Here is a 20,630-nt window from a genome sequence, read left to right as displayed (position 1 = left end):
CCGTGCCCTTCAAAACTCAATTCCCAACTACACTACAAGAAAATCATGAAATAGAAACCAATTTTTAGATACCAAAATAATTAGTTACAATAGTAACTAAATTAGATACCATTTTAGAAACTAAAAAAAAATTGGTTTCTAAATTAGTTTCTATTATTGTTAAATAGTTTCTAAATTGGTATCTAATTAACAACCAAAGTTTTTGCTACCAAATTTAGAAACTAAATAATTGGTAGTTAAAACTTTGGTTGCTAATTAGATACCAATTTAGAAACTATTTAACAATAATAGAAACTAATTTAGAAACCAAAATTTTTATTAGTTTCTAAAATGATCTCTAATTTAGTTACTATTGCAACTAATTATTTTGATCTCTAAAAATTAGTTTTTATTTCATGATTTTCTTGTAGTGCTATACCATCAACGAATGAAAATCTCCTAAACAATAAACAAAAACAAACATCCCTCATCAAGATTAAGCTGCACACAATGAAAAATAAATAAATAACAAGTACAACAAAAATACCTATACATCTTTCACTTGTCTTTGTTGAATAAGTTTTTTGATGGTTTGCAACTATATAATCTATTTGATCACATAAGAATAATATTATTTTTAGTCAACAATGAGTTAAATTTCTTTATAGTACACAAATTATTAAATTTAAATCTAAAGTGTGATTACCAATAAAAGTTAAAAGGATTTTGTTTCTCATTTATATTTTAATATGTGCTCATTAAAATAGTGAACTTTACATTTCTATATAAGAGTTAGGTATCTTGTACCTATGTTACATATAATTATACTTGCTTTATGAAAAAAAAAACAAGCTTTTTAATTAAACTAAGTTGAAATAATTATTGAATATGGTGAGTTGGTATGAATTATAAAACTTGACATAAAAAAAAATGATGTTCCAATGATGTGTGTGGCTGCCATGATTAAAAGCTAGAAAGAAGAACGCAGCTTAAATGGAGTTAGCCATTGAAACACTTGTGTGGAAGTTGAAACCGTACAGGACTCTGGTCCATTCAGAAGAAAGTTAAATTTTGTCTTCAAATAAAACAGAGTGTGAGAATAATAATTTTTGTCTTTTTGCTGCGGTTCAAGTAATTACCAGACAGTTTCTTTGTTCTCGTACATCAGTTTCCTCAGAGAACGCGGTACACCCACAACACGCATCCACATCGTCGATCCTTCCCAGAAAATGTCCTGTAACAGCACTCACCCTTGAGATCAAAACAGAACCCAAACACAACAAGAAAGCAAATTATAGGAAAAAAAAAACAGAATTCAATGTATAAATGATGAATTAATTGTAGTTTTTGCTACAAAGGTAATTATTTGAACTCTGATTAAAAGTTCTTGTGGAATATCACACATAGTGTTTAGAAATCATAAAATAATTAGTTGTAATAGTATCTAAATTGGAAATCATTTTAGAAGTTAAAAAAAAGTTGGTTTTGAGATTAGTTTCTATTATTATTAAATGGTTTTTAAATTGGTATCTAATTAACAACCAAAGTTTTAACTACCCGTTATTTAGATTTTAGATTTGGTAGCAAAAATCTTAGTTTCTAATTAGATACTAGTTTAGAAACCATCTAACAATAATAAAAACTAATATAGAAACCAAAAACTTATTTAGTCCCCAAAATAGTTTCTAATTTAGTCATTATAGCAACTAATTATTTTTTTTCTTTAAAATTGATTTCTATTTTAAGAAAATTCTTATAATCAGAATTTATTATAACAAAAAAAATTGATTTATATTTCAAGAAAATCATTATAGTCAGAATTTATTATAACAAAAATTTATTGAACTTAAAAAATCTTTCGCCTTCAAAATCCTGTCAAACTATCCATAACATAATCTAAAACCGAGTTAAATAACTCTAAGTCTGAGAAAAGTTTTGTAAATTTAGTTACACTTAAAATTCACATATTTAGAATTCTAGATTTGAACGTTATAGCCATATGATTTTAATTAATGATTATTTATAAGTTTTCCACCATTTTCCTTGAAATCCTTGTAGCATTTCTTGATGTTGTCACATAACCCATAATTTCTCTTTATAAATCATTTTAAGAAAAAAAAAACTTTTTATATATTTAAATCATAGTATATATAGATTAACTTTTATAATTTTGTTTAAAAAATCAAAATTTTAGTTTATATACAAAGTAATTTTAATTATGTTTACAGTATGTTTAAAGAGTAGTTTAATGATACAAATTAGTGTACTAACCAAATGAAGAATGCCACGTCTTGAATATTTTTTTTCTAATACCTTTGTATTCCTTAAATAGAGAAGGTCCATGGTGATTTAGCTTTGGAGAGAAGTGAAAGAGATTGGTAGACTTTTAATGGCCCTTCGATTCTTGAAATCTTGACTCCCAAGTGGTTGCATCATTCGTACGCACCATTGTACACAACGTTATGATCGGGCTAAGTGCTACGCTATTTCCTCCAATATTCCATGAACCTTCGCTGTAGTGTTTATTCTTATAATAATAACAACACGCAATATGTGTATGAAGAGCTATAAAATGCGAACGAACCCCTTTCTTTTGCTCCCCCCCCCTCCTGCTTCATCACTTCAATTAACCTCAAACACACCAAACAGTTTCACTCTCATCAGATTCTTCACCGAAAATGGCGGCGAAAAGATTGTTCAATGATTCTCAACGAGACCCTGATGATAAGCCAGACGACAAACGGATGAGAAATAACACTGCTAGACCGTCTTTTGCTTCGTATGTACTTTTTATACACTTCATATAGCGCTAGGGTTTATCTCATCATGCTTCAATCTACTTCCTCTTTTCTCTACTTTGTTTGATCCCTTTATAATGCTTACTTCACTATGTTATATGTCTTGTGTCTCAACTTAACTTTTCACTCTTCTCATTCATCTATTTTTGGACAGTGTAATTGGAGATGTGGTCATGGTAAATAACTTGGAGCATCTTTTCACTGCCTTGGAACCTGTGCTTAGAAGAGTGGTAGGATTTTAAGAAGCTCGTTTCTAAATTGTTATCTAATTAATTATGAAAATTTATTTTACTAAATTTTATCACTATTTTATCAGGTGAATGAGGAAGTTGAGCGAGGTTTGAGACAGTGGTCACTCTCCCATAGGTCTCCTTCATTGAGACTTCGAGCAATGGAGCAGCCATCAAGCTTGCAACTAGGGTTCAGCAAGAGGCTTTGCCTTCCAATTTTCACAGGTAGCAGGATTCTTGACTTTGAAGAGAACCCCATCAGCATAGTTCTGATGGAAAAAAGCAACAATAACCAAATGGTACCCACAAGTCTCCCACATGCCATCAAGCTAGAGATTGTGGCTCTTGATGGAGATTTTACTCCTTCTGAAAACGAGGGTTGGACGAGTGATGAATTTAACAGACACATATTGAAAGAGAGACCGGGGAAGAGACCTTTACTTGCAGGAGAATTGAACTTGATCATGCGAGATGGAATTGCACCAACTGGGGACATGGAATTCACAGATAACTCTAGCTGGATTCGCTGCAGAAAGTTCAGAGTTGCAGTGAGAGTAGCACCAGGAAGTACTCAAGGAGTTCGGATTCGTGAAGGAATGACTGAAGCATTTGTTGTCAAGGATCACCGTGGAGAATGTAAGTTACACTATTCATATTTTTTTGTTTTGTTAATATACTGTTTTTTATTACTCAGTGGTAGTTCAACCATGATCTACACAACCATATTCCAAGTTATTTTTCTACTAGAATGTGCTAATTAAGAACAAGACTATTACTTATCACTCATTCTATAGGTGTGATGAAAGTTTTGTCAATCACATCTTCCTTTTACCCAAAGTTACCACCTATCTTTGGTGCTTCCCACAATTTCCTCCTCATGTATAGTTATGAATTGCAACTTCATTTGTGTGTACTCTTTGTACCCTGAAAATTAATTTGCTTGCCAATTAAAAGAAGAATTAATTGATGAGAGATTAAGATACATCAAAATTAAAGAGTGTCAACAATTTCTTTCAAAACCTTGTCTTTAATTATTTACCACTTTGCATTATTTGTCATTGTAACCAACTTGGTGACGTTTTATTTTGTATGATTGTTGTTTGTGTGAACATGATGACGAAGTACTTTAGTTGATTTTACCAAATGTTCTTGTCGAACTCACAATAATTTTAACCAACCTATTTGGTGCTTGATAAGCTTTGACCGTTTGTTTCACTTTAATATATTAGTAGTTCATATTAGCTAGCAATAACTGCTATTGCTAGTTAGTTGGTGTTATAATAATTATTCTGCAATATTCTTCTTCTTTTCTTCGACTCATGGGTTGTTGATAACTACTAGTCTCAAAGGAAAGTCTATATCTAAAGGAAAAGTCTCTTTATTCAATCGCTGTTGCCTTGATTATCAGAAGAATCAAAAAATTCTAGTCCATGCATGTGCCTTAAAAAAATGACATAGCTGACTTTGACAGATCTTATATTATCACAAAGAAAATTTGTTTTATACCATAAATTCCATTACCACATATAACTGATATTAACCATTCTTTGCATTTTTATAAATAAACGAAATATAAAATTTGTAGTAACATGTTATCAAGTTATGGTCAATCCAGTACTTATGTTTCTTCTGTTTTGTCTGGATGTTCTTTTGTGACAACCGAAGAGTGACAGTTAGTCAAATAGAAAGCCAAAAACCTTCTGCAGCATCCAACATCTAATAGTTGTCAGATTCTCAAAGGGTCCCACCATTGGTGTGAAATCAAGAGCACGTTATTGATTTCAAAATAATTGTTACGTATAATATCTTTTGGTTCTACTTTCTAATTTTCAAATCGTGGTCATAAATGAATCTCAAGTCAATGGTTTCAACTTTAAGAGAAACCAATCAAGCACAAAAGCCTGATGGTTAATTTCTTAAGTGGGGTTTTTTCTTGTATTATTTGTATTAGTCTAACTTAACCTAATTTCCATTCTTAGAAACTTCGAAAAAAATTTATCATTTCTGTTTTTTTTTTATTATTTAGATTGATGTTTTGAACTATAGTTATCTAAATTTAATTTAGATTTGATTTGATTCTAGCTTCTGGTTTTCTGGTTTAAGGATTCTTAATTTGGATTCTTAATTTGGTTGGTATTAGAGTAGTTTAGTCAGGATTTTATTGGTTGACTATATTTAATGAATTGTATAAGAGTTCATTCATTCTTGTCGTGATCCATATTTATTTATTTATTATAAAAAAATCATATTTTATATAGTACAAAAATTTCCCTCTTAATTGTGATTAACTTCGTTTTTATACTTTTGAAGTGTACAAAAAACACTACCCTCCATTGCTTCATGACGAAGTGTGGCGCCTGGAAAAGATCGGTAAAGATGGACCTTTCCACAGAAAGTTGTCTTCTGAGGGCATAAAAACAGTCCAAGAATTTCTTAAACTAGCAGTTGTTGATGTTCTTAAGCTAAGAAATGTATCTATCTTTGCATCATAATAGTCAAGGACATTTTTCATTATTGAAGTAACTATATGAAATTAATGATATTTTGTTAATTAAATGTTTCTGCAACCAGATTTTGGGCGTGTCGATGTCAGACAAAATGTGGGAAGTGGCAATCAAACATGCAATGAGTTGTGAGATGGGGAGCAAGTTGTACATTTATCATGGACCACACTTCACTATTTTTCTGGATCCAATTTGCAAATTAATTAGAGCAGAGGTCAATGGACAGACATTTTCAAACAGAGATCAGATTCCCCATTTGAACAAGGTACCATGATGAATCATCTGCTATCATGGACTCAATTTGTCCCCTTGATTTATATCTGGATTACACCCTTATGTTAGAATTTTTTACACATGCAGCCTTTTATAGACAAATTGGTGAGAGAAGCATATGCAAAATGGCCTAACTTGGAGGAGATAGATGGGGTTCTGAACGATCACATTTCTGTGTTAGCCCAAGGTATCTTCCTTTAACCTATGCTGAATTATATATAATTAGAGAAATGTTAGGTATAAGTAACTACTTTATAAGTCGATTTTATAAGGTTAAATTAGTCGATTTTATAAGATTGAATTAAATTTATAAAGGTAAGTTAAACTTAAAATTAATTTCTTAATATGATATTAGAGTTATTTTGAGTCTATCTTAGCGAAAGTTTGTTAGACGTATTAGGTCACCCGCTATCGGACACTGATAATATATAGTCATACAAAAGTTGACAGTCTTGACGTGAATTAGTCTGTTGAAGATTTCACATCGATTAGTCATTACTGTTTATCATAGTATATAAGTTGATGCAAATATCACCTTATAAATCAATTTTGTAAGATTGAATTAGGTTTAAAATCTATTTTTAAAAAACCTGGTAGAACATTTATTTATGAATTTTTAGATCTTTAATTGAAGAACTTAAAACAGGTTCCACAGACAATAAACCCTATTCTCTATATTTTTTGGACAAATAAATGCTTTTTTTAATAGTAAGAACCCAGTTCTTATGCAAGAACATCAGTAAGTGACGTTTATGTGAACATAACTAATAACTGCAGGTGATCAACCTTCTGCATCAGTAGTGACATATGATCAGAATCATTATTACAGTGAGAAATCTGGCAGCTATGTTGCAAATAACAACACACAAATGGGATGCGAGTGGTCACTGAATCAACCCTACAGCACAGAAGCGTTTGGTAATGAGTTTCCTTTTAGTTTCTCAGCAACACAGACAGATGGAGACATGACAGCTTCAGGTTCTAGCTCTGTGGATGTTGATGGAGCCACAACAAGGCACAACTAGGTGCATCAGAAGTTGCAGCACATACCCTACTTACAAATATGTATAAGATATTTCTGTAATCCACGAAACTTATACATGCTTGTAAGTAATGATCCTGAATGATGTGTTCATGCAACAAAAAGGTCTAAATAGAAATAGTAGTAAAGTATATTTTAGTTTCTGCTGCATATGTATATATATATTATATACAATAGCATAAGCAATGTGGAGGAATCAAAATCTGGCTTAGATAAAGCAGAATGATGTGTTGTAAAATAACATCTATAGTGTACGTAATATACCTTGTTTGGTTTTGGTTTGGATGCCTTCTTTTTCTTTTCTTTTTCAATCTCAAGCCTTTCAGATTCGTTAGATAATAAAAGAAATTGATCAAGAGAAGTTTTTCTGGGAACCAATTCTGATGAACTATAAGAGCTATTGAGAAAGGAAGCTGAAACTGATTGTATTTGTTAAGAACTTGGTACAACTATTTATACATGATGGTGATATTTTTTTTATTTTTTTTATCACTAAGAAAAAATAAATAAATATGAATCATTTAAAAAATATTCAATTTTTATACATTTTGGGCACCTAAAAAATACGACATTTTTTCATAAAAAGCAAAATAAACATCTGATCAATCTAAAACAAATTACTTATTTTTAATCGAAAATATACATACCAAAGATCAAAACATCAATCTGATAAAGAGAATCAAGACATCTGATAAGAAAAAAGAATGAAAAAGAATGAAAAAACTTTGGAGATAATCCAATACTTTTAATTGGAGAAGATTTTTCTATGTAAACTTTGTAATCAATAGTATTATTATTTTAAATTTTTTTTATATCATTCAATTAAAAATTATTTTTTATTATATATATTTTTGGAAAATATTGATTTGACAAAATAAATAAATAACATCTTAACCACCTATTATAATAATATAATAATATTTAGAAAAAAAGTTAGATGTAGAAATATTCAGTAATGATACTTTGAAACTCCATTTTTTCTCTTACATTACAACTTCATAATTTTATTTTTATTATTATAAGAATATTTTATTATAAAAACAATTGCAGTAGATAAATAGTAGTGTCAAATGAAAACTTTTCCTTATTGATTGATTGGTATATTTTGGTTTGGAAACAATTTCTTACTTTGAAAACGAATGACGTTACCACTTTGAAAACGAATGTTTAGGAATTATGCATTGCACCATAGAACAAAACATTAAGAAAATTCTCCATTGAAAATTAATATCTTCCTGTTTCTAGAGCACTGTAATAACATGTTTTGAAGAGAGAATTTTTAAAGCATTTCCAATGGTAGTTCCAAGGAAAGAAAAGTTCAAAATTTGCTTCAGATTATTTCTTTTTTACCTTTTGTATTTTTGTGTTGATGAAGAATTTTATCATTTTTAAGATATTTGAAAAAAACTTAATTTGAAATAATTTTATTTTTTAAAATTTTGTTTATGAAGACAATTTAAATTTATTGAAATTTAACCATCTCATTTATATAAGTCATTTAAATTACTAAATATAATTAATAATTTAAAAATATTCATATTAATGACTTTTTTAGGTGATTTTGATTGATGTTGTTAAAGAAAAGTTTACTGAAATTTGAAATTATATACATAAATAAATCTTTACGAAACAAAATCTTTAAGTTAATGTCAACGGAGAAATTAAAATAATTGAAAATTTAGTACATAAAGTCTTTTTATTTTAAGAAAAAAGTTATATCATAATTTAATACAAACAAAAATTAATGAATTCAAATCGTTATAGGATATGATGACTTCATTGTAAATAAAATACACATAAATAAAGAAAAATCTTTATTGTCATATACCTATTTATATTCCTTTTAGATTGAAGTCATCGTATTATATCACAACATCATTTAAAGGTTAAATTAGTTAATTATATTCAACTGCTTAATCAAAATATAATATTAATGTAAAACGACTTTCATATCATTTTTTCTTATTAAAGTTATATGGAATTCACTATACCTTCAATTTAAAGTTTAGAAGTATTGAAAAAGTGAAGTCATACTATATAAGATTTTTTAAAATGGGTTAGGTTTTTTTTATCGAATTGTTTATTTTTTACTAAAATTAAGTATGAAGAGATAATATCATTATGATCAATTATCTTATTTAAAATATTTTCTGTTTTTAAATTTTTGAAATTTATTACAATTTTGTCTTTAAAAAACGATAGGTTAAGAGAAAAAGATGAACAATTTGTTTTGTAAAGTTCACCAAAATATAAAATCAAAGATAATTAGATATTTCATTTTTTTTTTCAGATTTAGCATACTTGGAAAAGTCTGAATAATATTAAACTCTTTTTCTCTTATTGTTGTTAATCACGTGCCTCGATTCCACTGCAAGAAGAAACCAAATAATCACTGTGCGGCCCAGCGGCCCACAAAATAGAGAAGTGTTCAACATTTAGGGTCCAAACATTTACATGGATCAAAACCTCGCCATTTCATTCTGCACCCCCATATATTGATGGTGCACCTCCAAGAAAATTAAATTTTCAATATTATATTTCAAAAATATGTTTTTCATATTGTTAATTCTAGAATGTATTAAGATTCTATAAATCACACATTTTAGAATATATATTCTAACATGAATCTAGAGATACATTTTAAAATATATATTAATATATTTTAAATTACATATTATAGAATGTATTAATATATTTTAGATTGTATATTTTGAAATGTATTCATAGATTTGAAAATACATTATAAAATATACATCTTTTAGAAATACGTTTCAGAATATTTATTTTTTAGGAGTACAATCTAGAATATGCATTTTCTAGAAATAAATTTTAAAATACATATTTCTTAGAAATACATTTTCAAAATATAAATTTTAGAATGCATTAATATATTTTAGATTATATATTCTAAAATGTATTAATGTATTATATAATGTATTTTCTAATATAAAAATACAATTTTGAACGTGCATTTCGAAGTATACAGTTCAGCATTTCAGAATGAATATAAAAATTTCAAAATATATCTTAAATGGTGTAATCCAAAATAGAGTTGTTTTATAAATCTAAACTGGGGGTATTTCTGACATTTAACCACCTCTATGGCGTACAACTTCAAATCATGGGGACGAATCTAGGGCTCAAATCTCATTCAAAACTCAGTAGACACAGTGACGAACGTGTGGTAAAAATATCACACCAAAATATCCTAGGAGTAAGGCGTAGTAAGTCTTAGATCGAGAGAACACAAAACTGGTTTTTCGAAAATAAAACGTCCTGCCTTTCTCCCCTTATCTTCTTTTTGTGATTTTTTTATGGACGTGCCTCCTTACCTGGGTGCAAACAACATATAAAAGTACCTGTGTAAATTTTTTCAGCGCAATACGGACCCAGAATAAAATTTCGGAAAGTAGGGTGAAATTTAACAAGTTTTGGTAGAGGATAACCTTGGTTTGCACAAATTTCTGAAAAATTCTTCCGAAATAGTTTTTTCCTGAAATTTCATGTAAGAATCTCCACTAAATTTGGGACAAAAAGCGACAAATTTCAGGTTAAATGGATGAGTATTCGCCAACCAAAAAAATCAAACAGTTTCAAACACAAACGAACCTTCTAATCAGCCTTGGCAGTGATGAATAAAAAATTTATTTCCAATCTTGTGGAACTAATCCGGGACTCAAATCTCAGCCAAAATCCAGTAGACACAGTGACGAACGTGTGGTAAAAATTTCAGACCAAAATACTCAAGGAGTAAGGCATAGTAAGTCTCAGACCAAGAGTGCACAAAACTGGTTTTCCGAAAACAAAACGTCCTAGCTTTTCTCCCTTGTATCTATTTTTTGTGATTTGTTTATGAATTTGCTTCCTTACCTGAGTGCAAACAACATATGAAAGTACTTGTGTGAATTTTTCCAGCGCAATACGGACCTATAATAAAATTTAAGAAAGTGGGACGAAATTTCACAATTTTGGTAGAGGATAGTCTTGGTTTGGACAAAATTAATGAAAATTTTTCCCGAAATAGTTTTTTCCTGAAATTCCATGTAAGGATCTCCACTGAATTTGGGACAAAATGCGACAAATTTCAGGTCAAAAGGATGAGTATTCACTCACGAAAAAAAATCAAACAGTTTCACACACAAACGAACCTTTCTTATAGCCATGACAGTGATGAATAAAAAATTATTTTCAATTTTGTGGGATGAATCCGGGGCTCAAATCTCACCCAAAACTCAGTAGACACAGTGACAAACGTGTGGTAAAAATTTCACACCAGAATACTCAAGGAGTAAGGCATAGTAAGTCCCAGACCGAGAGTGACAAAAGCAAGTTTTCCAAAAACAGAACATCCTGGCTTTTCTCCCTTGTATCTTCTTTTTGTGATTTCTTTATGGACATGTTTCCTTACCTGGGTGTAAACAACATATGAAAGTACTTATGTGAATTTTTCCAGCGCAATACAGACCTAGAATAAAATTTCAGAAAGTAGGACGAAATTTCACAAATTTTGGTAGAGGATAGCCTTGGTTTGCACAAAATTTCTGAAAAATTTTCACGGAATAGTTTTTTCTGAAATTTCACGTAAGAATCTCCACTGAATTTGGGACAAAACATGACAAATTTCAGGCCAAACGGATGAGTATTCGCCCAAGAAAAAATTAAAACAAGTTCACACACAAACGAACCTTCCTTTTAGCCTTGACAGTGATGAATAAAAAATTTATTTTCAATCTTGTTGGATGAATTTGGGGTTCAAAACTCAGCCAAAACTCAGTAGACACAGTGACAAACGTATGGTAAAAATTTCAGACCAAAATACCCAGAGAGTAAGGCATAGTAAGTCCCAGACCGAGAGTGAACAAAACTGGTTTTCCAAAAACAAAACGTCCTGACTTTTCTCCCCCGTATCTTCTTTTTGTGATTTGTTTATGGACGTTCCTCCTTACCTGGGTGCAAACAACTTATGAAAGTACTTGTGTTAATTTTTTCAGAGCAATTCGGACCCAGAATAAAATTTCACAAAGTAGGGCGAAATTTCACAAGTTTTGGTAGATGAAAGCCTTGGTTTGCAAAAAATGTCTGAACAATTCTCCCAAAATAGTTTTTTTCCTGAAATTCCACGTTAGAATCTCCACTAAATTTGGGACAAAACCTGACAAATTTCAGGTCAAACGGATGAGTAATCGCCAATGAAAAAAATCAAACAGTTTCACACACAAATGAACCTTTTTTTCAGCCGTGGTAGTAATGTATAAAAAAATTATTTCCAATCTTGTGGGACTAATCTGAGGCTCAAATCTCAACCAAAACTCAGTAGACACAGTGACGAATGTCTGGTAAAAATTTCAGACCAGAATACTCAAGGAGTAAGGCGTAGTAAGTCCCAAACCGAGAGTGACAAAAACAGGTTTTCCGAAAACAGAACGTCCTGGTTTTTCACCCTTGTATCTTCTTTTTGTGATTTGTTTATGGACGTGCTTCCTTACCTGGGTGCAAACAACATATGATAGTACTTGTGTGAATTTTTCCAGTGCAATACGAACCCAAAATAAAATTTAAGAAATTATGACGAAATTTCAAAAGTTTTGGTAGAGGATAGCCTTGGTTTGGACAAAATTTCTTAGAAATTTTCCCAAAATAGTTTTTTCCTAAAATTTCACGTAAGGATCTCCACTGAATTTGAGACAAAACACGACAAATTTCATGTAAAACGGATGAGTATTCGCCCACACAAAAAATCAAACAGTTTCGCACACAAACGAACCTACCTTTCACCCTGACAGTGATGAAAAAAAAAAGTTTATTGCCAATTTTGTGGAATGAATCTGGGGCTCAAATGTCAGCCAAAACTCAGTAGACACAGTGAAAAACGTCTGATAAAATCTTCAGATCAAAATACTCAAGGAGTAAGGAGTAGTAAGTTCCAAACCGAGAGTGAACAAAAATGATTTTCCGAAAACAAATCGTTCTGACTTTTCTCCCCCGTATCTTCTTTTTGTCATTTGTTTATGGGCGTGCCTCCTTACCTGGGTGCAAACAACATATGAAAGTACTTGTGTGAATTTTTTCAGCGCAATACGGACCTAGAATAAAATTTCAGAAAGTAGGGCGAAATTTCACAAGTTTTGGTAGAGGATAGCCTCGGTTTGCTCAAAATTTCTGAAAAATTCTCCCGAAATATTTATTTTTTTCTTGAAATTCCACGTAAGAATCTCCACTGAATTTGAGACAAAACGCAACAAATTTCAGGTCAAACGGATGAATATTCGCCCACGAAAAAAATCAAACAGTTTCACACACAAACGAACCTACCTTTCACCCTGGTAGTGATGAATAAAAAGTTTATTGCCAATTTTGTGGGACAAATCTGGGGCTCAAATGTTAGCCAAAACTTAGTAGAAAAAGTGACGAATGTCTGGTAAAAACTTCATATCAAAATACTAAAGGAGTAAGGAGTAGTAAGTCCCAGACAGAGAGTGAACAAAACTGATTTTCCGAAAACAAAACGTTCTTGCTTTTCTCCCCTGTATCTTCTTTTTGTGATTTGTTTATGGATGTGCTTCCTTACCTGGGTGCAAACAACATATGAAAGTACTTATGTGAATTTTTTCAGCGCAATTCGGACCGAGAATAAAATTTCAGAAAGTAGGGCGAAACTTCATAAGTTTTTGTAGAGGATAGCCTTGGTTTGCACAAAACTTCTGAAATATTATCCCGAAATAGTTTTCGCCTGAAATTCCACGTAAGAATCTCCATTGAATTTGGGACAAAACGCGACAAATGTCAGGTCAAACGAATGAGTATTCACCTATGAAAAAAATCAAACAATTTCACACACAAACGAACCTTCCTTTTAGCCCTGACAGTGATGAATAAAAAATTTATTTCTAATCTTGTGGGACGGATCTGGGACTCAAATCTCAGCCAAAACGTAGTAGACACAATGATGAACGTCTAGTAAAAAATTCAGACTAAAATATTAAAGGAGTAAGGCGTAGTAAGTCGTAGACCGAGAGTGAACAAAACTGGTTTTCCGAAAACAAAACGTCCTTGCTTTTCTCAGCCGTATCTTCTTTTTGAGATTTTTTTATGGACGTGCCACCTTACCTGGATGCAAAAAAAGTACTTGTGTGAATTTTTTCAGCGCAATACGGACCCAAAATAAAATTTCAAAAAGTAGGGTGAAATTTAACAAGTTTTGGTAGAGGATGACCTTGGTTTGCACAAAATTTCTGAAAAATTCTTCCGAAATAGTTTTTTTCCAGAAATTCCACGTAAGAATCTCTACTGAATTTGGGAGAAAACGCGACAAATTTCATGTTAAACGAATGAGTATTCGCGCACGAAAAAAATCAAACAGTTTCACACACAAACGAATCTTCCTTTCAGCCTTAACAATGATGAATACAAAATTTATAGTCAATCTTGTGGGACGAATCTGGGGCTCAAATCTCAGCCAAAATTCAGTAGACACAGTGATGAACGTGTGGTAAAAATTTCAGACAAAAATATCCAAGGAGTAAGGCGTAGTAAGTCTCGGACCGAGAGGGAACAAAACTGGTTTTCCAAAAACAAAACGTCATGACTTTTCTCCCCGGTATCTTCTTTTTGTGATTTGTTTATGGACGTGTCACCTTACCTGGGTGAAAACAACATATGAAAGTACTTATGTGAATTTTTTAAGCACAATTTGGATCCAGAATAAAATTTCAGAAAGTAGGGCGAAATTTCACAAGTTTTGGTAGAGGATATAACCTTGGTTTGCACAAAATTTCTGAAAAATTCTTCTGAAATAGTTTTTTCCTGAAATTACACGAAAGAATCTCCACTGAATATGGGACAAAACGCAATAATTTTCAGGTCAAACAAATGAGTATTCGCCCACGAAAAAAATAAAAAAGTTTTACACATAAACGAACCTTCCTTTCAGCCCTGACATTAATGAATTAAAAATTTATTGTCAATCTTGTGGGACGAATCTTGGGCTCAAATCTCAGCCAAAATTCAGTAGACACAGTGAAGAACTTGTGGTAAAAATTTCATACCAAAATACGCAAGGAGTAAGGCGGAGTAAGTCGCAGACCGAGAGTGAACAAAACTGGTTTTCTGAAAACAAAACGTCCTGACTTTTCTTCGCGGTATCTTCTTTTTGTGATTTGTTTATGGACGTGCTTCCTTACCTGGATGCAAACAACAAATGAAAGTACTTGTGTGAATTTTTTCAGTGTAATACGGGCCTAGAACAAAATTTCAAAAAAGTAAGACGAAATTTCACAAATTTTGGTAGACTATATATATATATATTATCTTTCCTATGAGCCTATCTTTCGTTTTACAGACTCATAGCTTCTTTCTACACCTTTATAGGGCATATAAAATGTCAAAAATATTCTTCTATTTCGTGTGTCAAACTTAACTTATTTGACCATAACATAAGTGGTCATCATTTTCCAAGGATCGTTCTAAAAGGACATTATAAAATGTGTATTTGTCTTCACGTTTCAACATCCATTTATCATATAAACCAAAAGTAACAGGGAGAATCTGTTTTGGATTCACTGTCAAAAGAAGTTGAACAGTTTGGCAAAGAAATCTATACAATGGATGATGATCATCATCATATCCATATTTACAATATGTGTTGGCTATTGTTAATCACTTTGCCACACTCTCACTCTCAATCATCTCCCACTTTTGATTATTCAGTTTGTAAGAATCAGTCTTACAACTGTGGAAATCTCTCCAACATCTTCTATCCTTTCTGGGGTCACAATCGTTCTCCTGAATGTGGCAGTGGCGATCCTTTCAAACTCACCTGCAATGATCACCACAACACTACTTCAATTCTAATTGCCTCACAAAACTTCACAGTGAAGGAGATCAACACCACTGCTCACACCATGAAACTGGTGCCAGCAGAAACTGTTGCAAATATCTGTTCTCCACTATCTGAGAACGGGAGTGAGAGCCACACTGGTTTGTTCCAGGATTCTCCTTCAGTGCAAAAGATTACCATATTCTACTACTGTCCCCGCATCAAAAATTTCCCTTATGGACACTTTATGTGTGGAGAAGATGCTATCACTTATTTTGCACTGGAATATGATAGGTTGTTCATTGATTATCCACAACTTGAAAGGTGCAAGCAAAGTTTACACACATGGAGTGATGCTCAAATGGATTTTTCTGGTGGAGCTCTTGCTTTGGAAAAAAAACTGAATGAAGGGTTTGTGGTGAAGTATAATGTTTCTGAAACTTGCGCAAGATGCTTGGGAAGGGAAGGGCGTTGCTGGAGAGATGGTATAAAGAAACATGCAGTGAATTCATGCTACTATTGCACCAATGGATCTCATGGCATGCACTGTTCTCCCAAAACCATTACAAATAGTATGTCTCTTTGCCTCTCAACTTTTGAATATTCTGCTCACTATGTTCATACTCTTTAACCATTTAAACAATAGATTTTGATGCAAGAAATGAAGATGAACCATGTCTTTGAATCTAACCCTCCATCCAATTCAACAAACTAAAGCGATACAAAGAAATAGAAATTTAATTTAATTTTTCCATATGTAAGTTAATTTGCAGAGTTCTCACATACATTTTAGACAATCACATCATCAAGAATTTCTAAAAAAATAAAAAATAAAAAAATTAATTTTATCTATAAATTAAAATTAAGGTATACAAGCTAATTTATAAGTTTTTTTTTAATAAAAACTCTTATATTAAACATTAATATTAAACTTGACATCTCAGTTAGACTGACACCTCAAGTAACAATAATATGAAACAAATATTATTAAAAAAAAAACAAGAAAATATGGAAGATTAGATCAAAACCTATATATTAACAAAACCGTACATAGTTAATCTATACAAATTAATAAAAAACTTTACGAAAAGACTAGATGAAAACCTATTATACCAATAAAAATACTTTTTATGAATAAAACATAAGTTAGTAAACTTATTAGCATATGCATTCTCCCCAAAAAAATGTAAGAAATTCTAAACTTGATTTTTCTACAGTAGTTGAGACAAATATTTCATCCATTACAAAGCATCAAAGCAACATTAATCATATCATTTTTTTAAGTTTTTACTTTTATAATTTATTCGGTTACGTATAACTTCTGCAAAAACTTGTTTTTAACTTATATAGATTATAATTTTATTTTTTCTTCTTATTTTTCTCAAAAAAACTTAACCTCTCTACCTTAAAAGTCGTACCTTTTTCATTCAAATGTCCCCATGGGAGACACATCCAATTTAATAAGATAGTTGGGTCAAGGGTTTACATGGGACCAAGGGCAAGTAATTGTTATTGGCGGCAGTTGCACTTGGACATTTCGATAATAAGCAAGTCCACCACATTTTTTTTCTTCACATAATGAGAACCTGTTAATTGTAGACAAGACTAGTTTTGAATTAAATCTCTGCTTTGACACTATGAACACTATGTGTTGGTGTTTGTGATGTGTTTCACATGTGGAAGAAGAATGATAACCAAACAAAGATTGATTAAGTTATTGCATCAAGACATGTTTAATGGATATGTTGAAATTGACTTCCAAAGATTAGTGTACCAAGTGTTATAATTTTAACACTTTCAGAAGCTAATATCTAAGTTGAGAATATAAGTCAAAATAATTATTAATAACTTTATGTATATTTTTAACAATTTTATATCTGTACACATTTACTATACAAATCTTTGAGAGTTTTGTGTGACAGTTACGTTTACCTGACATTGAGAAAAGCTAGGGTTGTTGACTGCATATTTTTCCAAGTCTTTCTGCGTTTGATTCTGTGATGGTCCCTACAAGTATTTGACGTTGTTTCTTCTCTACGCTGTTTCATTTTTGGTTAGACCCAGTGTCCACCTCTGACCTTGTCAATAACCATTTTTTCACTCCAGCTATTCATCATATGCTGTTTGTTTCCGTTCTGAGTTTTTTCTTTTCTTTTCTCTCTATTGGTATATTTAATATGCATGAAAAACACTGAGGAACATGTTCTGTTCTCTCTCACTTTCTCTCCACTATAGAAAATTTTTCTGTTAAAAAGAAGTCTGAAAATAATGGGTTAAGCATTTGAAGTCTGTATAATATGATAACATGTTTCGAGGTTTAAATCCAATACTATTTATAAAATATACTCTGACAGTGAGAAAATTACAAATAACGTTGAAATTTATTTGAGATTATCAAGCAGACTCAAATGCTTCTTCCTCTGTCATAGATTTTACGGCTGCACTGTAGAAGTAATGCAGAAAAATATGTACTAAGTGAGCTTTAAAATACGTAAAAAATTAATTTCAAAGACTTATATGCGGAATCTCCCAGGATAAAACATGATATTATCAGAATTTTCGAGGATTAAAACTAGCAAGTTACTCATAAGAACATAAGAACCTAATAAATCAAGAAAAATATTTATAATAAAATAAAATAATAAATAAAGAGAGAGAACGAGAAAAAAGTGAAAAGGTGAGAGGAAGAAGAAAGGTGCACGGTGGTGGGTTGAGGAAGATGGAGAGGGTGAATGAGAGATGTGTGAAAAATGAGAACGAAAACCCCTCTTTATATAGGAAGAGAAACAAGGATCTTTGGAATCTTCACAACTGAAATGTGGCACGTTCAATTGACTGGCTGCCGAAAACAGACGGAAGAGTGGGGAAGACCGTGGAGAAGAAGGAACACAACGAAAGTGAAGGGCGTGAACCTTCCCTGGACGTGCGGCTACGATCCTAGATGCAGAGGGCAATGATACGTGTCAAACTTGGAATAGATCCAGCATCCACTTTCGCGATCTCTTCCAATGGTACCGAAAATGACTAGGGTTTTCTCACACACTCTATTTTTCATTTCTGCACACACTATGTTTTTTTCCATTTTGCAATATATATGGTTTTACAACAAAATATAGGGTACTGAAATATGATCATGTCGTATTTACAATTCCTCTTCCAAAAAATGGTTGTGAAAAGTAGAACGTTTTCTTCTTCTATCTGAATAACAAGATTTTCATTAACACTTTAAGTGTCTAACGTACTCTTTGCTCTCACTAGGTACTGTCGTAGTTGCAGGCAAAAAAGGGAACAAAAAAGAGAAATTCATTATTATAGGTAATAAATGCTTCTTGTACTTTTCTCAACTCTCTTAATACTTATGATGAAATGCACCTTTAGGATTTGATCGTGTTGAAGGAGTCATTGTTGCTCATTATATTGGCAAAAGTTTAAATTTATTGGGAAACAAAAAGTTGTGTTAAGTTTTGAATTAAAAAATTTTAGTTTACAGTAAATTTAAGTCAACAATAAAGAAAAATGTGATAGAAAGAGGTAGTTAGAGTGAATTGACAACTTCCTAGTATAGCAAATGTTCATTGTTGCTCCTATTATATTGTATCTGCTAACAGGTGTTACAGGTGCAGCCGTTGCAATTGTGTTGATATGTATAACAATTTTTTGTCTAAGATACAAGTCACCAATCTTGCAAAGACAACTTGGGTTGACTTCAAAAATTAATGGAAATATTGAAGCATTCCTTAAAAATCATGGAGCTCAAACTCTAAAAAGATACAAATTTTCAGAAGTGAAGAAAATGACCAACTCCTTCAAAGTTAAACTAGGTGAAGGTGGTTTTGGTGCTGTATACAAAGGAGAGACATTGAATGGTTGCCCTGTGGCCATAAAGAAATTGAATGCAAAAAAAGGAAATGGTGAAAACTTTATCAACGAAGTTGCTAGTATTAGTAAAACTTCTCATGTTAATGTTGTTCAACTTCTTGGATTCTGTTTGGAAGGCAACAATAAAGTTCTCATTTATGAATTTATGTCTAATGGTTCTCTTGATAAGTTTATTTACAATAAGGGACTCAAAGTCATTCCATCGTTGAGTTGGGATAATTTGTGGCAAATTGCTAAAGGGATAGCTCAAGGACTAGCATACTTGCACAAAGGATGCAACACTCGCATTTTACATTTTGACATAAAACCACACAACATACTTTTGGATGAATTTTTTTGTCCCAAAATATCAGATTTTGGACTAGCAAAACTTTGCCCCGTGAAAGAGAGCACTATTTTCATGTCAGATCAAAGAGGAACAATAGGGTATAAAGCTCCTGAAGTATGGAATAGACATCTTGGTGGAGTTTCACACAAATCTGATGTTTATAGTTATGGAATGATGTTGTTAGAAATGGTGGGAGGGAGAAAAATTATTAATGCAAAAGCCAATCACACAAGTGAGATATACTTCCCACACTGGGCATACAACAAGCTAAAGCAGGGTGGAGAATTAAGACCTGATGGTGTCATAACCACAAAAGAACATGAAATAGCAAGGATAATGACTATAGTGGGATTATGGTGTGTTCAAACAATTCCACATGATAGACCTACAATGACTAGAGTGATAGATATGCTAGAAGGCAACATGGATTCCTTGGAAATGCCTCCAAAACCTGATATTTCTTCTCCCATTAGTTGAAGTGATTTTCTATACAATTTGGGTTGATATTCCCTACTTTTGTAAAGTGAGATGTCAGATAAAGTTGTTACTATAGGTAATATCAAAGTAATTTGCTCTAATCAGTTACAACTTGTAATTGATAGACAAGAGACAAATTTAAGTTGATATTCCATACTTTTACAAAATAAATCGTTCAACATAACAGGTTTCATACTTGTACCAACATATTATACAAATGCTTATGTTAGATAAAATTGTGTTATGTATATAACTAAAAGTTTTTGGTCAAATAAAATTGTTAATATAAGTAAGATCAAATTAGT

At 31.6% G+C, this 20,630-nt stretch overlaps 2 protein-coding genes across 3 annotated transcripts; both read left to right on the top strand.

The window, feature by feature from the left end:
• The first annotated feature begins 2,536 nt into the window (after positions 1-2,536).
• On the top strand, positions 2,537-7,121 carry LOC137837999 (protein SAR DEFICIENT 1). Of its 2 annotated transcripts, XM_068647197.2 has the most exons (7): positions 2,537-2,758; positions 2,932-3,007; positions 3,094-3,643; positions 5,318-5,478; positions 5,579-5,776; positions 5,872-5,971; positions 6,562-7,121. In XM_068647197.2, exons 1-7 carry the CDS (start codon positions 2,658-2,660, stop codon positions 6,807-6,809), a joined length of 1,434 nt encoding a protein of 477 aa, XP_068503298.2. In that variant the 5' UTR covers positions 2,537-2,657; the 3' UTR covers positions 6,810-7,121. The 2 variants fall into 2 exon arrangements, with proteins under 2 accessions (XP_068503298.2, XP_090157234.1); XM_090301108.1 differs by lacking the exons at positions 5,318-5,478; positions 5,872-5,971; positions 6,562-7,121 and having other exon boundaries at positions 2,585-2,758; positions 5,579-5,770.
• An 8,248-nt stretch (positions 7,122-15,369) lies between these two features.
• LOC137838907 (LEAF RUST 10 DISEASE-RESISTANCE LOCUS RECEPTOR-LIKE PROTEIN KINASE-like 2.3) lies at positions 15,370-20,325 on the top strand. The gene is made up of 3 exons (XM_090301215.1): positions 15,370-16,213; positions 18,900-18,956; positions 19,250-20,325. Exons 1-3 carry the CDS (start codon positions 15,427-15,429, stop codon positions 20,323-20,325), a joined length of 1,920 nt encoding a protein of 639 aa, XP_090157341.1. The 5' UTR covers positions 15,370-15,426.
• The last annotated feature ends 305 nt before the right edge of the window (positions 20,326-20,630 follow it).

The sequence above is a fragment of the Phaseolus vulgaris genome, chromosome 4, assembly GCF_051622355.1.
Source record: "Phaseolus vulgaris cultivar YP4 chromosome 4, ASM5162235v1, whole genome shotgun sequence".
Taxonomy (NCBI): domain Eukaryota; kingdom Viridiplantae; phylum Streptophyta; class Magnoliopsida; order Fabales; family Fabaceae; genus Phaseolus; species Phaseolus vulgaris.
Note: the sequence above shows the minus strand (reverse complement) of the source record. Positions and strands in the feature narration are given on the sequence as shown.

Bases quoted from the DNA above. Each gene is read 5' to 3' on its own strand.
- LOC137837999 (XM_068647197.2), top strand. From the start codon at position 2,658: ATGGCGGCGAAAAGATTGTTCAATGATTCTCAACGAGACCCTGATGAT. The intron at 5,777-5,871 runs GTACCATGATGA...TTACACATGCAG, and splicing joins AGATTCCCCATTTGAACAAG to CCTTTTATAGACAAATTGGT. The intron at 5,972-6,561 runs GTATCTTCCTTT...TAATAACTGCAG, and splicing joins CATTTCTGTGTTAGCCCAAG to GTGATCAACCTTCTGCATCA.
- LOC137838907 (XM_090301215.1), top strand. From the start codon at position 15,427: ATGGATGATGATCATCATCATATCCATATTTACAATATGTGTTGGCTA. The intron at 16,214-18,899 runs GTATGTCTCTTT...TGCTCTCACTAG, and splicing joins TCCCAAAACCATTACAAATA to GTACTGTCGTAGTTGCAGGC. The intron at 18,957-19,249 runs GTAATAAATGCT...ATCTGCTAACAG, and splicing joins AGAGAAATTCATTATTATAG to GTGTTACAGGTGCAGCCGTT.